The sequence below is a fragment of the Mycteria americana genome, chromosome 1 (assembly GCF_035582795.1).
Source record: "Mycteria americana isolate JAX WOST 10 ecotype Jacksonville Zoo and Gardens chromosome 1, USCA_MyAme_1.0, whole genome shotgun sequence".
In the NCBI taxonomy this organism is placed as follows: domain Eukaryota; kingdom Metazoa; phylum Chordata; class Aves; order Ciconiiformes; family Ciconiidae; genus Mycteria; species Mycteria americana.
Window position 1 is genome coordinate 123,635,529 of NC_134365.1, and position 21,164 is coordinate 123,656,692.

Sequence of the window (21,164 nt, forward strand, 5' to 3'; positions counted from 1 at the left end):
TGTGCGGGGGGAGATGAGGCCTCGGCGCGGCCCCGCGCCCGCCGTGGGCACGGCCGGCGCTGAGCGGCGCGACCGCGCCGCAGCCGCCAGGAGCCCGGCGGGCGGCGGGGCCCGGCCCGGGATCCGGGAGCGGCTCCGCCGGGTTTTGCCTCGGACCCGCCTCGCCCCCCTCCCTACCGCCCTCCCTCCGCGCGCCGCGGCGCGGCCGCTGTAACAAAGAACAGGCGGCATGGAGGAGGACGCGGCGGCGGAGGAGGAGGAGGCGGCGGGGCCGCAGCCGCCGCCGCCGCCGCCCTGGGAGCCCTCGCCGCCGCCCCCGCCTCGGCGCCGCGCGCTCTGGGGAGCGGCGGGGCGGCGAGAGGAGGCGCGGCGGGCCGGGCCGCGCAGGCCGGGCGCGGGGCGGCGGGGCGGGGGTCCCGCGTGGAGGGTCCCGCGCGTGGGCCGGGGCGGGGGAGGGGGGCGGCGGGCGGGAGCGCGGGGAACCGGCGTTACCTGCCCGGGGAATGGCCAGACCCGGATCGGATCCGGACTCCGGGTTCCGATCCGCTCCGGAAACCACGCGCCACCGGAAGCCGGCGCGGCCGGCCGCAAAGCACGGCGGGAAGTGTAGTCCACCGGGGCGGGGAGGGCCGCGCGGCCCGGGCCCCGGCGGCGGGTGGGGAGCGGCGGCGGCGCCGTCCGTCTCCCGGCGCCCTCGTCGCCCTGGCTCGCCCGTGTCAGGGCAGCGGCCTGCCCGGCGGCGGCCGGACCGTCAGCAGCGCGTCGCTGGGGTCCCCACAGCCGGGCCCGTTCCCCGGCGGGTACAACACCCGTTCCCGGCCGGCTTCCCCGGGCCGCCCTCCCCACTGCCGGCGCGGCGCTTCGGCCCTGAGCTGGGCTGGAGGAGGAGGGTGGCTGCCGCTGAACTTGGCTTAGCAACCAGGTTGCCACAACTTGGGTTTTTCCCTTCTCCTCCTGGACAGCGTCAGCCGCGAGGTGGGAGTCCCACAAGCGTTTCTTGTGGCACTTTGTATTTTTTATGTTTTTCTATGACCCCTTAACGTCCAAAGGCGTTTGACCAAAGGCGTTTTCTATGACCCCTTAACGTCCAACTCCACGTCAGGCAGATAGCAGGCCGCAGGCCCTGTGATTTTCCCCCAGTTAATCCCTGAACAAGTACATGAGTGCCTGTCTCCTCCGTACCTAAGGCTCGTTGAGGCTTTAGGGGTTCAGCGCTCCAAAGTCTCGTCGGTCTGGCATTACCTGGGTGTTAGCAGGGCCCAGCCCTGCTGTGCTCAATAGCAAAGAGCACGGCCCCACACACCATTCAGGAACAACTGGCGATGCCGTTTTTTTTTCATATAAAGGGCTACCGCTGAGACCTGATGCCCAGGAAACAAAGGACGTGGACTCGGTGCCCTCTTCAGCTCAAGGGGTTTTAAGCCCCCAGTTCGGGTTACTGTGGTGCTCGCCCCTCTCCCAGCTGAAACATGTGCCGCGCAGCCAAGAACACCCCAGGAGCAGAGGCCAGGGCCTCCACGAACACTCCAGGAGCAGAGGCCAGGGCCAAGAAGTACCTACGCTTTATGTATTCAAGCAAGATGCCCCAGTTTTTACCTGCGGTAAGAAGTGTCGCCTACGATGGAGTCCCTCCAGAGCCTTATGCAGTGCTCCCTGCCGCTGTGGTGCGACTGGCCACTCTTCACAGTAAGAGCACCGCTGAAGATTCCAAGATGATGGAAAGCAGGCACCAGCTCTGTCCTCTCCAGGGGATATGGTCTTCTCACAGCTACGCCTTTAACAGTTGGCTAAGGCCAGGCCCTTTCTTACTTCTCACCTTACCCATCCCACGTCCCCTGCACAAGTACCCAGTTTCAAGAGGAATGTGTAATGACTCTCTTCTTTTTAAGAAGTCTTGTATCGTGACTCTCTTCTTTTTAAGTGCTTGGGTAAACTGAAACAATGCAGCATTTGACTTTTGAAAATGTTGCTTCTTGGTAAACCAATGTTAATTTAAGGAGGGGGAACAGTTTATTCTTTAAAAATGACTCACCAAAAGTTTTCAATGAGCACAGGAGTAATACAGGGAATTTTTCAAGGATCTAACCGTATGTACAGGTCATTGGCTTTTTCAAAGACCGAAGCCGACTGGCCTTTAGTTCTGTACAGTCTGCTTTTACTTACTTTCCCTGTACATCTCAGTGCATATTCACATCCACAATGCTGTCTTTGGGCCTCCGCCTAGGTTTCTCCAGCACCCAGTGCACAAAGGGCGGTTATCCTACTTGCAGTGCATTCACTTTGTGTCAGAATAAGTATTAACAAATTCAGAATAGCTATCTGTATGTTTCGTAGCTGAAGCAGTCTGGATTTACAATGCATGTGAGTCTGGATCCAGCAGCTCCAAAATAATTTCTGTATTTTTTTTTGTCAGCATTCCTACATTTCTGCAGAGTTAACATCAGACTGTGGACTTGCATCTTACACCAGGCTCGCTGGGGAAGAGAGATGAAAAAAAATTAAGATCCCTTCCATTCATTGTTTAAGAATGATGAACTGGAGGAAAGAGCATGGTGCCAGACTTAGTGCTACATCCATTTCCTGCTCTGGCTCTGATAGGTCTTGTCACTTTTGCTAGTGTACATGAATGGCATCACACAAGTTAAAAAAACTCACCCAAGATGACAGCAGTAAGGAAAAGTAAGAAGGTTTGTTGGGAGACTATTAGGAAATTTCAGCTAAGCACTTCAAGAATAAGAAATAAACAGGCATAGAAATGTGGGCAGTAACTCCCAGTAAGGTAACATACAATTTCCTTGCAAAAGAAGGTATAGCACTCACTTTGGGAAGGGAAATAAAACCACTATCGTGGCTATTTTCATGTGAATGCCTATTTTTGGTGTTTAAAATTTAAAATTTTAATTTAAAAATTTAAAAAACCCCCCAACGTTGGGTTTTTTTCCCCCCTCCGTCTGGTAGGGCTTTGTGGCAGCATTAATTGAGAACATAACTTTTTCAGTAAAATGATCACAAGAGAACCTTATTCCCAGGCTGTGCTTATTTTAGCACTGGTGTCTTCTATATAGGATCTAGGCCCTAACACTCCTCCCCTTTGCCCCCGGAATTACAGATGGTTTCAGGATAGAACAACATAACTGAGAGAAAAATAACGAGTAACTACAATGAGTTCCACAATTCCTTCTTCCATTAGATTCCCACCGATTCCATGTTTCAGGCGATTTCTCAAGGCACAAGAAAGGGCCGCCTGATATGGCCGGGGTTATCAGAAACAACCCGCAGTGTCAGCACAGCGTAGGTGGAGAACTCTGCTCCTGAATAAACAAGTAAATGGACTGTGTTAAGCAACAGGTCAAATTAGTGAAGGAGAGTAGAAAACCATCTGTTACGCTTGGCTGACTGGGTATGTAGGACAGCACACTACAGAGAGACAATTGGCTTTTATTGTATGTACAGCAGTAGTTATTTCTTTAAAAAATCCTCTTCTCAGGCTTTTTAGTGATCTAATAAATCTGTACATCATAGGCTTCTTAATTACACCAACTTAATTTTGTGTACACACAGAAAAAAGAAAAAACAAACCACCACAGAAGAAGTGACTATCACAGTTGAATGCTAGAAAAAAATGTTTTACCCCACCTGGAATATCAGAGCATAATACATTATTGGGAAATACAGAGTTATAGTATTGGAAAGACCTCAGACCCATCCTTCCCAGGTATTTTCACACCATGCCAGCACCTTGCATAGTAACAGTTTGGATATCCTGAGTGAAATGATATTGTTCACCCTTAACTTAATCACCCTTGTTATATAGTTAATCTTGAGTTGTTTGTCACCAAGGCTGTGGCTTAGCAATGTACAGAAGCATATGCTGACTTTAAACACATGAATAAATCCACTTAGGTCCTGTGGAGGTCAAAGCATGAGGTCAGCTGTTCCCACTCACACTGGGAATGTCTTAGCCCGGAGCTACGGTATACTTAATTCTGTACCAGGATAAGCACTTATTGCAAACTTCAGCTCTACAATTCAAAAACGGCAATAAACTAAAATGAAAAAGCCACGTGGCTCCCACCTTGTATAGAGCTCTTGCTGCTTCTAACACCTAGAGCTACCAGAGCTGAAAAAGATGTTAAAACAAGAGCAAGACTCTCATTTTTTTTCCTTCCCCATACACATTTGGTAGCATTTTATGTGGTTTACTTTGCTTTTTGCTATGATACTTTGCATATCAAGAACACCAAAACTTTACAAGAAATACACAGCAGAAAGCTTTCACTTGAAAACCACCTAGAACCAGCAAGGAGATGAAGTACCAGGAAATGCTGTAAAATTTCAGCGATCCTCAAAACCGGTATCATTGCCAGGCAATAGAACACCTTGAAAAAAGCAGCGCTGGAAGCCAAGTCCTCTCAAGAGCCAGACAGTAACTACAGGTCTGTATGACCTGGAGCCCCAGTCTCTCTCCCAAAGAAAGCAGGGGAAAAAAGAAAATCTAACAGAAAGCATAAGAATAAAGCCCAGTATTTATGCCTGCACAGTTTATGAGCTGTCCATTAAGTCACAGAAGTTTGCCAAAGGTATTTTGCTTTTTAAATTAATACAAACATTTTTCCACTTTGGCAACCCTTCCTGCTGCCTAAGATTCACAAGTTTCATATATAGTTAGGAGTGAAATGACTGTCCTTTCTTCCTGGGGTGAATTGGATATGAAATACTGGTCACCTAGGGATAAAGGACCCCCTCCTCTTTAAAGTGACTTTTAAAGTGGTCTCAGTCACTTTAAGAAAGTTACCTAGCTTGTATTCACGCTTGAGATAGTAGGTAGTTTTATTGCTTTAATCTACAAAGAGAAATTTAACTCTTGTACTACTTACTCTGTCAAAATTCACACTAAAGCCAAGGCAAATCTTGGTTAGGTAAGGATGCAGGTTGTCTCCATCAAGGCAGATGAAAAGCTAAAAAGCCATAAAGCAAAACAAACCACAAACACGGATTAAGAAGATTCAATTATGGGCAGAAAAATTCTTTAGACAGGAAAAGCAAGCTTTCATCTCTTAGTCCTCATAAAATAAATACCATGCCTTCTTTGCTGTACAGAACATCTAGAAACACAAAAGTGCAAGAAAAGAGACAAAAAGGAAGAAAGATTTCACAGGTTGTTTCCAAGCTATTGTTCTGAAGGAATTAAATTGGAAGACAGAAAACAAGAAGTTTTCAGTGTAATATCATGCAGAGATGTGTTCTACTGTTCAAATGTGTAGTTATTAAAATTATGAAGATTGCAAAACATAAAAGAGCAAAACGATTCCCTCCAGCACCCTTCATACAACTGCACAGGAAATATGCGGCACCTGACAGGATACATCGCAGTGTTAGTTATGCCAGTTTACAAACCCAGTCTTCCCGACCCAAACCTGTAGCATAGCTGGTTGTCAGGACCCAACTCACACTGACCTAAATACTAGTACACAAAAAATGTACATCTTCAGATCTCCTGATCTTAAATGACAACCTAATTGTCTCGGAAGGTGGGAATGGGATTCATTATTATGGGCCTTTGGGGTTATCACGACTGAGCAACTCAATTCTCCCTTTGTGTTTAGTACTTTAGCTTGTTTTTACAACAGGACATAAATTATTTTTAGAGGAGTAGGAAAAGGTGAGGAACACACCAGCCAGATATAGAGTTCAAACATCAAAACAAATGATGTTTATTCTCCTGAGGAGTGAAGGCAATTAAAAAACAAGATTCCCTTTTTACCCCAAATGCCTTGCTTTCCTCATCTTCAGAATTCATTCTCTCTCAATATATATAAGCCCAAACCTTCACACAGTTTTCAGTATAGAATGTTCTCGTTCCCACCATCAAGACATGCATTTAGGCAACCACCAAGACCTTAAGAAAGAGGAACCAAAAAACCACTCCAGTGTGTATCTGTTCTTTGGGGTAAGCTACAAGCAAACCCTACTCCTATATTCTGCAAGTTATTCACTGTTATTTCCACCCCATTCTACAGTACATGATAAAGCTTCTGTATATTAAAATCCCAGTTCAGTAATTTAAGGAGACTTCAAGTAGTGTTACACGTGCTCCCTTTACATTCCCAATTCCACAGCTCTTCACTTTTAGCGTAAGGGGGTGCTACCCATGGGGGCTACCCATTTGATTTCTTGAACTCAGTGACTAGTTGTGGTTTTCTCCTTCAGCAAAGAAGAGTGAGCATTTAAAACACGGCAGGGATTTGACCCCCCACGCTGCCCCGTCATGCAAAGAGCTCCTAGTAAAGTCAAGGGGAAAAGTGTATGTTGAGAGAACGTAACATCAGGTTTTTTAATGCTCATATCATGAACCACTGTAGAACAAATGAAGAACCTAACTTCTACTTTGTATTAAATTGACAATAAACAAATTGTTCAAGCCCATTCAAGCTAGACAAACCTGTATTACTGAACTGGGATTTCTAAGCACGTTACAGCTCTACAAGACTCATTTGTAACCAATTTTCAAAACACAGAATATTAAAATGCCTTCAAGTGTTTTCATAATAAGCAGCATGCTTAAACGTACAACTATTTGATAGTCTGGACTGCTGTACTACCACAGTGATTTTAGGAGGTTACACATAAACAGTATTTTTAAACAGTAGGCTCAGTTAAAAGATTTTGACAGTTCATTTTTTCTAGTATTTTCTTGGTAAAAAAGAAACTAAAACCCCTCTACTTGTACATTCTTTGTAAAAGTATTTACCAAGGAACGTAGAATCCATCAGAAGTTTTGAAATGTGTTTCTGTTCTTCAGTGACTTTCTACTTTTGAAGAATGGTTTAAATTGAAAGCCCAAATATCTGCCAGTGTTGGATGTCTTAAGGGGAGGAAAGGGAGGGGTGTAAAACACTGTTGGCAAAGCAGGCACAAATCTATCATCCATTCATGTCAGTAATTTAGATGGAATGGATGTTTTTCTTGGCTAAAGAGAACAGGCTTGGTTCTTTGTCCTCAGTAGGAATGTAGATGATGGAAAAGTACAGGTATGCATGAAAGATGGTACCTGTGAAATACTGACTGACATTTTACTCTTCTAAATAGCCAAAACAAGAACTATGCCTTTACTTTCATCAGATTTTCCTTTCAATTTAAAGGAGCCAGCTGCAATATTTAATGAGGAAAAAAGTAAAAAAACTCACCCAACCAACCTCTCACCACATGACAATACTGGTAGATCTAGAAACTGAAAGACGATGAAGGGAATTGTTATTATTATTTTTTAAAAAGCTCTCTTCACAACTGTGTTTTCTAAGGTCTCAGTAAGTGGCAAGTAAAACAAGCTGTCTAATGAAAAGCATTATAAGGTTAAATATGCTCTATTCATCGCTTATTGCTCCTAGCTTTGCATTTGATATGATGGTTAATATACTTGTCTAACAAGTACTTGGGAGAAGGAATTAGAGCTCTAAGATAGGTTTTTGCATTAGCAACGCAGCTTCTCACACAGGGAAGAAAAGCTACATATAAGAATTTGTAAATGTTTTGTTTGCGAGTAGACTCAAGTAGACTTTAAAAGAAGTTCTGTTTTTTTAAGCATAACTTATGCACAGACCATTAAACAATATGCTAGTATAAGTATTTGCATAATTGATTGATTTATGGCTAATATCAAAGGCATCTCTCCACCTACATGGACTGAGCAGTTATTACAGCAGGCTACAGTTATTACAGTAGGCTATCTTAATCAGCATTTTAGTTCTGCTTCTGAAAACTTACCCGTTTCCAAATTACAATACAAACTGGATCTGGGTCTCTCTTTTCCCTTTCAGCCTGACTAGAAAAACAAGTTGAGACTTGCATTGCTACTATGCCAGGCTGCAGTAAGGAAGCACAGTGGTATCTTCTCTCTTTATAGTGGTTCGGTCATAGAGCAGGTATGATGTTTCAGTTCTTAGCTCCCCGTTAATGTAAACTATGTGCTTACACGCAGGTCCTCCCCACCATTCCCCATCCTCCCTCATCTTCTACAATACACCACATGGTCCTCCAAAAGCTGTCATGATACAATTAGCGCTGCTTGTATTTGGAGGAGCAACTTTATAATCAGACAGAAAAAGCATTCTGGAAAAATAAACAAAAAAGACAAGCTTTCTGTTTATTTCTGGACCACTGTATTAGTGAACATCATTTTATGCAAGTCATCAGCTGTATTTGTATTCTCTAGTACTGCTCTGTAAACAAATGGTCAACTGATGTGCAAGTATCCCATCAGAGAGTGTTCAGTCTTATACGTATGGTTCTGCTGAAGCACCATTCAGTTTGTTCTTGCTTTTGTTTTTGGAAAGGAGCTTTCTGTTCAGAATACGTGAAAGCGTGCCTCCCTTCTTGCGCGTTTCCTCTGACAGTGGCTGCTGCAGGTAGACAAGATCGTTGTGCGATTGACTCATTCCTGGATCCTTCTGATGATGTCGCCGGCGGAAAAAGAGCTTCGCGCTTTTTTTCAAAATCCCACCTGCGGAAGCAAACAGCAGAGGTGCAGGACACTTTAGACAGAACAGGCTGCTTTCCTCTTGGAGCTCAGCTTTAATTGTAACTGCAGCACGACTGAAAAAAGCCTTGGTCTTAACATTTCCAGTTTAAGCATCACCCTGGTAACTATTCAAACAATGTTAGAAAGCTAAGAGCATGGTGAATCTAAAGCAAGAATATTGATGATTTGTAACCTAGAGGCCATAATAGTACGAGTTCCACCTTGGAACAAGTGATTTCAGATACTGGCAAATGCGAGCAATCGTCGTGCTTTCAGCCAGAGGCACACATACATACACTACATGTTACTGAATCCTCCTTGCCCCGCTGTTGATCCAGCTCTCTCCCAGCTGAACACCACTGAGAAATTCAGACTCCATGGAAGTATGTATTTCTCCTCTTCTCCTCATTCCATGCAAGTGTCATGCAAACTGAATCATGACAGACTGTGGTAGTTCTAGATCTATGCACATACACACACTTGTACAGTTAGCAGAAATGTTCAGGAGATAAGAGCTCACATATATTGCTAGAGGAGCACTAAAGAAAAAAGGAATTTTCCTTCAGTTCTTTCAGAAATGATGCTGTTGAAAAGGAAGGAAAGCTACTGTGAAACATGCCTACGAGCAATCAAATATTAATCCTCTGATTTCAGCTTCTAAAGTCAATCCACACATCTTGTGGAAGTCTCCTTCCTTACACTTTATTAGTTTCAAATGCTCTTCTGAAAGCTATGGTAGTGTTCAAACATACACATGCACAGCGTTGGGTGTGGGTTGTACACTGGGTTCTCACATGTCAAACAGGCATATCCAATCTTTCCAATACAATAAAAGCACAGAATATTTTATAAAAAGAATGAAATAGAGGAAGTAATGTTACTCTCTGTTGTTTCAGAGATCAAAGGAGCTGCAAAGAAAATATTAGCCCGTGATGCACAACATGAAGGTGGCATTTTAATTTGAGGTGAAGGACACTGTTGGTGCCAGAGAACAGTACCTGGCACTGAACCTGCATGCAGTAGGCCCATACAAGCCAGACAGCATGTATTCTATACAAATTTGGTAGCACCACCTAGAATAACAATCACGAAGCATTTGCTATTTTAAAATCCTGTTAGGAATAGCAATTCACTTCAAGCAGATTAAAAATAATATTACATCTGCTTCCAATAGGTTCAGAAATTTGCTCAAATCCCTTCTGCGGTAAATTAGGTTGCTTTATTTTGTTGTATTCCTTCCCTTGATCCCATGTCAAACCTATTATGCAGCCAAGGCAATTGCAGCTGTCATCTCACCAGGGACTCAGGACTCATGTGGCCAACACCAACCACCAGTACTCTTCTCTCTTTGCGAGCTCAGGTTGTTTTTGCAGCCACCGTTCTGCCAAATTCCACCTTCCCTTTCCACGTCCACGCATATGCCTGATGTCCAAGGCAGCTCAGTGGCAGGTGGCAGGGACACCGCTCTGAGCTACCAGCAATACTCAGCTTGGTGTCAGTACATGAGCACAATGTTAAAATAGCAATAGTTTTGTGCAGAATCGGGTAGTGTTGTTGTCCAAGAGGCACAAGCCAATTTGAATGAAGGAGGACCCAGGTAGCAAGCCAACACAGGAGCCTTCTGGCAGTCAGACTAGTACTTGAGGACAGTCATCTCCCTGGCAAAGCTTCCACACCTCGTTCCTGCACCGCTATCAGGTTTCCCGATTCTTCCTCAGTTCAGCTATTAATTCCTGTCACCGCACGGTCTTGATTCTGCTTTTCATCCCATTGCAAACGGATACAAAAAGCAACACAGACCAATTCTTTCATGTGATACTGTGCAATAGCTAGAATTACAGATTTGTTCCCCAAGGACTTGACACAGGCTGCGTGTCATTTTGCACAGCAACAGCTGCAGAATAGGTATTTCATGGCAGCTCTGTTGCACGCAGCCAGATGCTTCTTTGTTCAGACTGGAGCAGTTACAAACATGCTTAGGATTACTACTTTGTATTTTAAGGACTACGCACTCAGCACCTGGGAGGATATTCTAGCATGTTTTGTCTTGCTGCTGCTGAGACTTTTCTCACAGGGCATGATGGGGTGGAAGCAGAAGTCAGCTGAAAGCAACTGTAACTCATGGATCTGAATCTTGACTGCTCTCCCTCTGACAGATCTTTTTGGCAAGGCAGTACCACTTCAAGCTGTTGTCAACAGCATAAAAGAAACAGTGTTCAACCCCATGATACTGGCAGTTGTTAATATGCAAAGGCTGGGGGGGATTGATGAGGCCTTGCTGCTGTGTGGCTTTTGTTTTAGCAGTCAGCTGTTCTGCCCAGCAGTCTTGGCAGCTGCAGCTGAAGCTGTGCCAACAGAAGGAGTAGGACAGAAGGGTTTATCCATAAGCAGCTATTTTGTCCTATCCATTCAGACTGATTTCCCATACTAGGAAATAGAACCGAACCAAGAATGCTGCAAAAATTGTGCCGGTGGCCTGGGACAACTCGCTGCAGCTGGAAAACTGCAGGTAGTGCTTCCCTGAGAGCAGCACAGGCTCAGCACAGGCAGCAGCCCCTCGACATGAAGGCTCTCTGTGTTTTCGGAGGTAGTGAGGTCATTGCTACCTGGAAGCTTGCCACAACCCCACTGCCACTCATCACGTCTCAAACTAGCCAGTTTGGTACGTGCTGCCTGACAGTGGCTCCAGCTGTTGTGGAGGCATGCACCCCTGCTAAGAAGGCAGGGTAGGGCAAATCACAAGCTTGGCGATGCTCGTGCTATTTGCATGCTTACTTCTCGAGTTCAACAGGATCCATATGCCAACTCTGTCCCTAACACCAGGAGATAAGCAGACAGCATGTCAAGAGTGCTGTACAGACTGACTAGTCTTCATAGGCTCCTGTGCACTAGTTTAGGGTGTTCTGAAAATGCTTGTGGGGCTAGGATCACTTCTGAATCTCATTTTTGTTAATGAAGGAAGATTTCCATCCACATCTACAGGGATATGAATAGAGATCACTTTTTCCATTCCTTCCCAACTTCCAAAACAGTTTTTATCCAAGTGGTTTTGTAAATACCTGCTAAGGTCCTCGTAGCTCTATGAGTTAGGCTAGAAGAGAGATCTACAAAACTGTAAGCAGCAGGTTTTAAAATAAGCATTCTGCATATGCATATACAGTTATGGGGTCACACATGGTTTGCATGAGCAGATGTTTGATTGATAACCAGATACTACAAGAATGGGCATGATGGAGAGAGATCAGGAATGTAGAGCACCCCTCCAAGCCTTCCTTGCTGTCCATTCTGCATGACCCACCTGGACAGCACGACCACCAGAAGAATGATCTGTTACAGCAGACTTGTCTGCTAAGACACCTGAGCACAGGAAGGTAGTTTTGGAGGGAGGAAAGAAATGGATGGGGGAAGAAGAAAACGGGTCCCAAACTATGTTTTGCTTCAGTTTTTACAATGAATGTACCATTGTAAAGCTACATTTTCTTAAAAAAATAAGACAAAAATAACTTACTGTGTAGGTAATTAATTCTGGTTGGCACAGTAGTCCTCTTACGTTTATAAAAGGGAATGGGTAAGAAAGAGGAAGTCAGAAAGGTAAAAAACAAAAATATGCAAGAGTAGGAAAAAAAACCAGACAGAGCTAACTTTAAGACATTAATACCATACACAAGGCTTTTTAAAGCAGAGGGGGGTTTTGTTTTGTTTGGGGTTTTTGGAGTTTTTTTGTTGTTGTATTTGGTTTTGTATGCCTTTTTTTTTTTAAAGGGGAAGTGTTTGACAAAACAGAAACCTTGAACTATTCAAAGCTAACTGAAGGCAGGGGGGTGGAAATGTGGAAATGTTTTCCCGTCTCACTCCATAAAATGCTACTCAGCTATGACAAAGCAGAGATACAAGACTTCCATGAAGAGATCTGTATATAAAGAAAGGGATTTGAGAGCGTTTTTTAAAAATATTTTTTCAAGATGAGACAACTCTCAAATATAAGAGATACTTCGCACTTTTTAGCAGTTCTATACTACACTGTGTAAACAGGATCTTTAGAAGCCTGATCTCTTTGCAACATACTGCACAGGGAAAAGCAAAACTAGACAACAGTTCACATACAAACTTCCACTTGCTTGTTTTAGAATTCAAACTTCCACTTGCTTGTTAAAGAAGAGTCCAGAGGTTTTGCAAAATCTCATACAGCTTCCGACACTTTTCCAGGCTCCAAATGAGACACCCCTTCACAATTAAGCCTCTACCCCCACCCTAAACACACCCAAAACTTTCCAATGCCTGACCATCTATGTCAAATTGCTTGTTGCTGTACCATCCTGATCTATCAGGTGGAGCAATACAGCTGCAAGAAGGCCAGAAAACCTCGATGCTTTAAGGGAGAGCCTTGGCAAAGAGGTCCAGTGTATGCCTTGTGCAGGGGGGATTACAAAAATCTAGTAATACACTGAGGTTTTGTAGTAAGCCATTTTACAGTATCTCTGGGTAAGGAAAGAATAGAAAATAATAAAGCAAGAGAGGGATGGATGGGTGAGAAACACAACAATTTTTGCAACTTCAATGTGCAGCCCTTGAGACTGGTGTGCCACCTCTTCAGCACATAGTCCACTGCACTGGGTCTTGTGTCAGACTTCCTAACAGCCCCTGTGTTTACCACTTAGCCACAAACTAGTGCTACAGTCTCAGAGGTTAATGGATTTAGAAAGGAAACACAAAGGATCCTATGACATTTTCAATCTGCAGCTATCCAGGTGTGTAACTACATAAGCAAAATGATCTGACCCTTTACTTATTAAATTACCCTTTATTCCATTTTCTTTAGCAAACTACGTATTAATGAAATCAGTGAAAAGGGAGAAACTGTTCACAAGGCAGTTAAGAGTGAGTGTACTTCTGGTTTAGCTGTGGTGCTTCCTGAACGCGCACTTTAGTGAGGGGAGGGGAGTCTTGTGCTCAGAGATGTGAAGAAGAAACATACCAGAAATCAACCGTGGAACCCTGCCATTTTCATGTTAGTAATGGGGCTGCTAATATAGCACCAGTCCTTGTTTACAAGAATATGGTTTTCATCGAGGAATTGACAATGTGGCTAGTTATTTCTCTCCCAGATAACCGAGTTGGGCTTAGTGAGCTGCCCTTCAATTTCTAAGGGTGAGCCCTTCTGTTTCCTGATGGAGGGGAGTGTAAGAGAGCCTGCCATGTCTTCCAGAGCCAGAGGACTGCACTCTTTATGGCTGCTAGTAGACAGCTTCAACCAACACCACAATCACAAGGAGTTTAAGGACAAAAATCAGTAAGAAAGGATGAACTACTACAGTGTTGCATGACACTACCAATTACGCAGCAGAAGCAGTCATTCACTAAAGCAGAGGTAAGGATCACATACCTTTAGATTTTTTCATGCTCCCAGTTTCTGAAACACTTAATGAGCTCCCAGATATTTCTTCACAGGTCTGGTCTAAGAGCGTGTTGGTGTCCCACTGTTGGCTGCCATTCTCCAAATCCCAAGTCTTATGGGCACTTTGCTGTGGGTCAGTATCAGGTACTATTTCTGAAGCACCTAACAATAGGTTTTCATCAGAGGTGACTTTTGCAACAGCTTCCTCCACAGTGGGTGGATCTACTTCTTTGCAGGAGCTGTCCATGGCTGCAGCATAGTCCATCATCAGTGCAGCTTCACTATCCTGAGATAAAGAGGTCTGCCCAGTGAAAATAAGAGACGACACTGACACAAGCCACCCTGCTGGAAAAAACCAAGCCTCCCTGCAAAAGTTCTTTTCTCTTCTTTACACTTTTACTTGTATTGCTCAGGGCTATCAGAAAGCCACTGTGAGGCTTCCTTAGCTCCACTAGAGGAGAGGAGCATGTAGCCAAGTTTTAATAATGTTGTTCATGCCAAATGACTGGAGAAAAAAATATTTAAGTACATGCCTCCCACCTATCCCCGGCCCCACTGCTAATAACGGGACTCTTTCCTACATGTGCTGCTGTAATGAAGTATCAGTACGCAGAGACAATAATTTTTTGGTCTGTTTAAGAAAATAAACATCAAAGTCTTTCATCTTGTAGAAGGATTTCTTGGCATCTATATCAGCTAAATACAAATCCACGCAGTCCCAGTGCCCCCATTTCCTAAGCAGATACGTCCATCACTGTGGCAGCTGATCCTCATTCCCCCCGCTCAGCACAGGACAGTGGTCATGAGGGGATCCATGCCCACTGACTTGGCTTTCACTCAGAGCTCTTTAGGGGTCCTGTGCATAACAGGAAGACTTGACAGCAAATGTCCATACAGCAGCCTGCAGGGAAAGGACTACAGGCAGGCATCAAGCATCAGATGGGAGACTGAGGCTGTGGATGAAGAAAGTCTGGAGGAATGCTATATACCATGTGAGAAACAGTCTTCTGTTTGCCCTCCCTCTGGAACAGAGCCCAGAGGACTAGGATGTTTTTCAGAGGGTTTTGTTTTAACAACTTTGAAAAAAACAGAAAAATCTTTCATACTTTTTCTGTGCATCTTCCTTCCATAGGCGAAACACAGAGAAGGACTAATCCTCTGTTCTCACCTAAATTTGTTTTCCCAGATCCCTAATCATCCCACTCCCATCCAAGGATACCATCCATTTTCAGTCAGGCTGTCAAATCTAACAATCGAAAACCAACACCCTCCCCAATAAACCCATTCTGATTTGGGTTAACCTGAAACAGTTATTGAAACAAACTGGCATACAGACCTAGATCCTGCAGAGCCTGCTGAATGGGAGACAGCAGAACGCATGTTAAGTTAATGTCGCACTCAGTGAAGCAAAGACTTTACAGTACTAAGCATTAAATATAAGTGTTTTCTGCTCTACCTTGGACACTCCTGATATGATCATGGTGCTCTTCTTTCTAGGAGACTTCAGCTTCTGCTTTGCAGACTCACTTAACTGCCGAATGGCTGCTTCAGCAACAGGATCGGTGCCATTCAGTACCAGCAGTTCTGAAAAGAAAGCATTATTTCAGAGGGAAGAAAGAAAACCAGGAGAAAACAGAGCAAAGAGAGGCAGAGTTTGTTCTTGACTTAAAATTCAAAGAAATTAGCAGAAATGGTATAAACACCAGGCATACCAAAATATCTTCCAATTCACCACCCAGCTATTGGGTCTTTGCCTTCTGTTACCCATTCTTTTGAGAAAAGGTATCTAAATTGCACTTACAAACCCTTGGCCTGAGCACACAGGAGGTTTTGGAAGCCTAGACAAAACATCCAATTATTTCAATGCATTGCTATACTGCGGTGACTATAATCCAGAAGCAGTGAGTAGAGCATCAGGTATCACAGTCATGAAGAGCCATAGTTCTAACACGGTACAAAGCTGGCATGTACTCCTACTTCTTCAGGTAGCTATTTTGCTCTTTTTCCAGACATCCTTGCTCGGCATTTCCAGATTTGCTATGGCACTATGACAGAATAGGGAAGGCCAAGTGGCAGTCACTCTGCTCTTTATCAGTTGCCTCCAAAGCCTGTAAAGTGCACCTCCTTTTCTCCTCCAAACATTGCATAGGACTACAAAACCTTCTTTATAAAATGCTCTTTAGTGACAAAGACAAGTTTATTTTTAAGTATGGCCATTTTTGACATCTAGTATGCAAGCACTTTGGGCACAGCAAATACACACTAATCAAATTCGTCGAGCTTAGGAACAAACAAGGCTAAGAAAGTTAACAAGACAAAAATTCCCATATTTAATTGTCTGAGGTGGGCTTTTCTGTTAAGAGTTTTAACAACAAAAGAATACAGGCAGGAGTAGCACCAGTGTTAATTACACTGAGGAGTGTCTTTTGTTACTGTGACATTAATGCAATAAAAGACAAGGCCTGAATAATTATCCTGCACCAAGTGTCTCGGATACTTTTGGAACTTGCGCACACAGAGTATTTGTGCACAAGGGATGTTGCACGAGGTGTCCGTGCATGTCTGCGCACTCATTATAAACCTCTACTTTTCCATCTCCCTAGCCACTGCAAAGCCCCCAGGAACAGCTGAGAGCATCCAGGACAGCATCAGTGGCAGTTGCTAATTCTTACTGTTGTCATCACTTAGAACTATGGCACAGCCACAGCATCTTTTCCATAGTGCTTGTTGCTATTTTGGCATGATGTTTGCAATAACTACTTCCTAAGTTACTGCCATACCAAATGCTCCTTTGTATTTCTTTCATTTGGCTTAAACTTTTGTTCTAATGACTAATTCTTCCTCCTATATTCTATAAACATTTCACAGAACTTCCCCTGCACTCCCATAAAAACACCATCCATATCCATGTGCTCTAAGTTGTCTTCAGATGAGTTTTCCAGTAAGTGCTTTGTATCTTTAATATCATAAACAGTTAAGAGAGTCAACTCAGAAGTCTAGCACTATCTTAACATTTCTCAAATTGGCTTAGTAATACCATGCTGCTTCATGGTACCAGAGTACTTCTTAGTCTAGAGGTAGGGACAGATTCAAGTGCTATTACAGCTATTCACAGTTATTGGTTCATGCTCTTCCCCAGATTTCTGTCTTTTGGCCAATACATTTCTATCTCTCAGCAAGCCTTCTGACTGTTCTAGGAGTAGTCTAGATCATCTCCAGATTGTCCCATCTCCACTCAAATCTGTACAAAGAAAACTGGACTCCACATCATGTGCCATTTGCAGCTAGACTGGGTCACATCTGTCGTTACTGTTGCCTACAGAGCAACAGAGAAAGAGCAAATGGTGACCACGCAAAGGACTGAAAATATGCTGAAGATTCAGAGTTGCAACCCAAAAAGGTAAAATGCCCCAGAGTCAACATCAGGTTTAATACAGTCAAAGTGAATTTATAATTAAAGTTATTATCAATGCCACCTGACACTCTGAAGGCACTTCAGCTGTGTGCCAGGTAACTTAGAAAGGTGGACAAACAGGCACAGCAAGATTGTGTATTTGCATTAGCACAAAAAAGCCCAGTGGCAGGGCTAGGAAGAGAATTCAGTCTTCCTTACATCAGTCCAGCCTCTTGCCTTTTGTTCACACAGAGGGGACTTCACAAAAGCCTTAGAGGTAAGTTTCACAGGGTTTTCACTTTGTGCAGTGTCCCCCGTGCCTTTATAAAGGAGGAATCTTTCATTCAAAAGTACGAGAAAAGACAGTCTGGCTTTTCTGCAGTCACCTCCCCTCTCCAAACCACAGCTCATTGCTATTTATTGAAAATTAGTAATTTAAATCACCAATTAAAAACAGATTTCTATTGCAAGACTGCTATATCCCTAACCACAGTACTTGCTAACATAAACATCTCAGAGCCTGTTGAAAGGCAGCAGCCATATGGGTTTGCTGTTATGTTAACAGGATTACATTAATCCCATGTGCAGCAGAGAGAGACGTATTCTCATTAGCAGCTTTGAACGTTTCTATTACCTGTATCAGAAGATGATAAAGTTTTGCTGACTGGAGCACCATGAGAATGGATTGCTTGAATAGAGAAATCCTTTTCAATCACCTTTACTTTAACTGGAGTTTTCACAGGAGAATCTGAGAACCAAGTTTTTTGGTTATTTAGGCTATTCAAGACATTTATTATAAAAATAGTAAGAATTTATTATACCAATGTTAAAGCCTTTTCAAATCGTAAGTGTTTGAGAAAGTTGTTTAATACAAATTCTCAATGCATGCTCTATGGTAACCTGACCCCAAAAGACCTGTGAATTGTAGGAATTTATTGTTTTTAAACATTTTACTGTAATATGCTAGATCACACCCACTTAAAACATCTGCTTTAACAACTTAAAAGAATGCAGCTCTCTGTGAGACTTCACACAAAGACTGTTTAGAGGTTTTACTTTCACATCTATCCCAAGAAGAATTGGAGAACCTATTCCTGAAAGACATGCTGAAAAAAAAAACTTTGTCACAAGATGACACCAATCCTCATTAGAGATTATAATACGGATCAAGGTTAGAAGGCACAGGATGGTCTGTCATCAGCAAACACTATAAGAGTCTGATACTTTTGTCATGAGGAAAACCATCCACCAAAACCAAGCTCTTCTGCATTATCACTCTACCATGAGGTTTTACAGTGTTTATTAAAAGGAGCATTAACCACTCCTCTTGTAAGAACAAGGTTTCATTAAAATTAAAAACCTGATTCTGAAGAATACAAACAACGCCCCTGCCACCAACACATCAGAGAAGTCTGGACAACAGTGCCTTTCCTTACACACCCCCCCCCCCCCCCCCCCCCACCTTATCCTGGTCCTTTCCTTACATCCCACCCCCTCAACTTCTCCTGCTCCCTAAGATAACCCCATGGATAACCCTAAGAGTGAACACAGGAAGAAGGGGACTTCCTCACCTGTGCTCAGTGGAGATGATCTCCCTTCTAGACGAGGTTTGGTTTTCACAGCAGTTACAGTAGTGACCACAGTCCCACATGGCATCACAGTGCGATCCTTTTCTATCTTAGTGGCTGGCACTGGAGAAGAGACTGGCCACGTCTTTAATTCATTGGGTTCTATAAAAGAGAACTAGGGAGACAAAAAAATTTCACCTCAGAAGCTCAGTCAAGTAAGAAGGACACTAACGTTTCTAGCTAGTACTCCTTTAACATTTTTACTAACGTTCAAGAGCCAAACAGCTAATTCTTTTGATAGACACAAATACCATGTGAAGTGTTACCGTGCAATCGGAATGCACTACTCTAACTCGGCCACAAATGGCACTGCACTGCGAGTGATAGTCCAAAGCACAAGATGAGCACTTGCAAGTACTTCCCGAAGTAAAAGATCCACTGTAAAAACATACAAATGCAGTAGTACCTCTGCACTAATGGATCCCAGCCCGGGCCCCGGCTCTGAGCTGCTCTCGCTGGTCTTGCTGTTCAGTGCAAAGCTTTGCTGCCCAGAAGGTTGTTTCCTGAACAAGTCTAGAGGTACAGTCACCTTTGCGGATAAAGGACCTAGAAGAAATAAAATCAACAAAATCAGCACGCATCTGAGCTGTCAGTATGTTTAAGGGTGAGAAGATGGGAAAGGAGGAGGAAGAACTTGAAAGAACTGGTTCTACACCACAGGGCAGAAACATGGCAGTTTTCAGAGCTTTCTTTCCATTTTACGACTATTCCTCAGCCTGGCCTAATACTGTGCAACAGGAGAGAATGGAGACATGAAACATTACTTATTTGCCACTATTTCTGGCCATTATTTTTCCCTGTATATGCAGAATGTTTAGGGGGAAAGAAAACTTCTAGAAATACTACTATTAGGTTCTTGAACAATCTCTGTAACTAGCTACCCGCATCTTTCATTTCAGAGAACGCTCTGGATTCCTGGTAACGCTCTGGATTCCTGGTAAACTGGTGCATCATTAAGAATATTCTTTCTTAATTTGAACTTCAGTGCAAGTTCAGCAGTTCTCTTGTTCCTACCCTTACTTCATTAGCTACACTAGACTGGAGCAAACTATTAGCAAAATTACTGCACAATTTCAGAGATTAAATCCTAGTTTTCTGCAAAATTCAAAGACAAGTAGAGATCTACAGTACATTCACATTACTCAGCTGTCTCTTCATTAATATAATTCTACTTTGAGCTTTCTACTCAAATTTTTAGAAGAAGAACAGCTAAGATGGAGGGGAGTGGGGGGGAGACGATTGTCAGTGCAATCAATTGGGACTTTTTTCTTCAGGAAACCAGGCTAGTAGTTACACTCTCAGTAGGATGTGGAACGTTAGTGGTATTGTTTGAAAGACCCATTACTAAAGCTGTTCAGGTACAGGCAAGACTAAACTTTATGCAAGAAACAATATACATTTGCTGACTGTATATAGATCCCATTTTTTGTTAAAAATAAAAAAATAGTATCCATATCAGAGAAATTTTTTAAAGCATTTGCCTCCATTTGACTTCCCAATCCCTCCAATAATCACAGATCATATGCAAGGTATTGCACAACTTTGTATATCTAGATTATTAAAAATGAAAATAAATACAGGACCCCGAAACCAAAAATCAAACAAAGCCCACTTTGCTATAGTACTTATTAACCGTGGCTTAGACAAAATACTATTACCTAATAAATTATTGGCCAAGCCTTCATCCACTATCACAAGACACCATGAGTAAAAGCATGGTTTTTTAAATCACTGGGTATGAAGAGCTTTGGCCAATACTTTAAAACTTTTTTCTGAACTAAGTTGAATATAACTGATAGTACTAAAACACAGAGAAATAGCTGAGTGTCAAAAAGTACTGTTTCTTTTTTGTTTGTTTTACACCTGACATAGGAAGGAAAAAGCAAATGGATCCAAGAGCTGAAATACAGTTACTATTTCTAGCTACAGCAAAACTCTGTATCAGCAAAATAATATGCAGTGTATATGAGAAGAATTTACGATGTTGTGTCATCACTTCAATAAAGCCCAAGTCATGGAGTACTTGGAGCAAGTTTACAAAGCTCATGCAAACACCTCAACATGCTCTCTGGTCTCAGCACCCACCTACCCCTTACCCCCACTAGGAAGGTAATGCTTCTCCAAATAAACCAAATGCAATAGTTCAGTGGAGGGGTTTTCTTGCCACTGAAGGCTAACTGCAAACTGCAACAACAGAATCAAGTAGTAAAAATGTTTAAGCCCCCATGT

General features: G+C 43.2%; 2 protein-coding genes across 8 annotated transcripts in view; both read right to left on the reverse strand.

Annotated features, from left to right (window-relative positions):
• PRDM15 (PR/SET domain 15) overlaps positions 1 to 559 on the reverse strand; it is a 43,185-nt gene extending 42,626 nt beyond the window's left edge. For all 6 annotated transcript variants that reach the window (XM_075519062.1, XM_075519043.1, XM_075519070.1 and 3 more), the window contains exon 1: positions 493 to 559. The gene's annotated coding sequence lies outside the window, so the exon portion shown is untranslated. The remainder of the gene's footprint in view (positions 1 to 492) is intronic.
• Positions 560 to 3,408: 2,849 nt separating this feature from the next.
• Positions 3,409 to 21,164, reverse strand: part of C2CD2 (C2 calcium dependent domain containing 2) — a 43,449-nt gene continuing 25,693 nt past the window's right edge. The window contains exons 7-12 of one of the 2 annotated variants that reach the window (XM_075519098.1): positions 19,342 to 19,481; positions 18,879 to 19,050; positions 17,942 to 18,055; positions 15,370 to 15,497; positions 13,902 to 14,214; positions 3,409 to 8,500 (exon numbers count right to left, since the gene is read on the reverse strand). In XM_075519098.1, coding sequence (XP_075375213.1) covers positions 8,274 to 8,500; positions 13,902 to 14,214; positions 15,370 to 15,497; positions 17,942 to 18,055; positions 18,879 to 19,050; positions 19,342 to 19,481 — 1,094 coding nt within the window. In that variant the 3' untranslated portion in view covers positions 3,409 to 8,273. The remainder of the gene's footprint in view (positions 8,501 to 13,901; positions 14,215 to 15,369; positions 15,498 to 17,941; positions 18,056 to 18,878; positions 19,051 to 19,341; positions 19,482 to 21,164) is intronic. The other variant, XM_075519091.1, reaches the window with a different exon arrangement.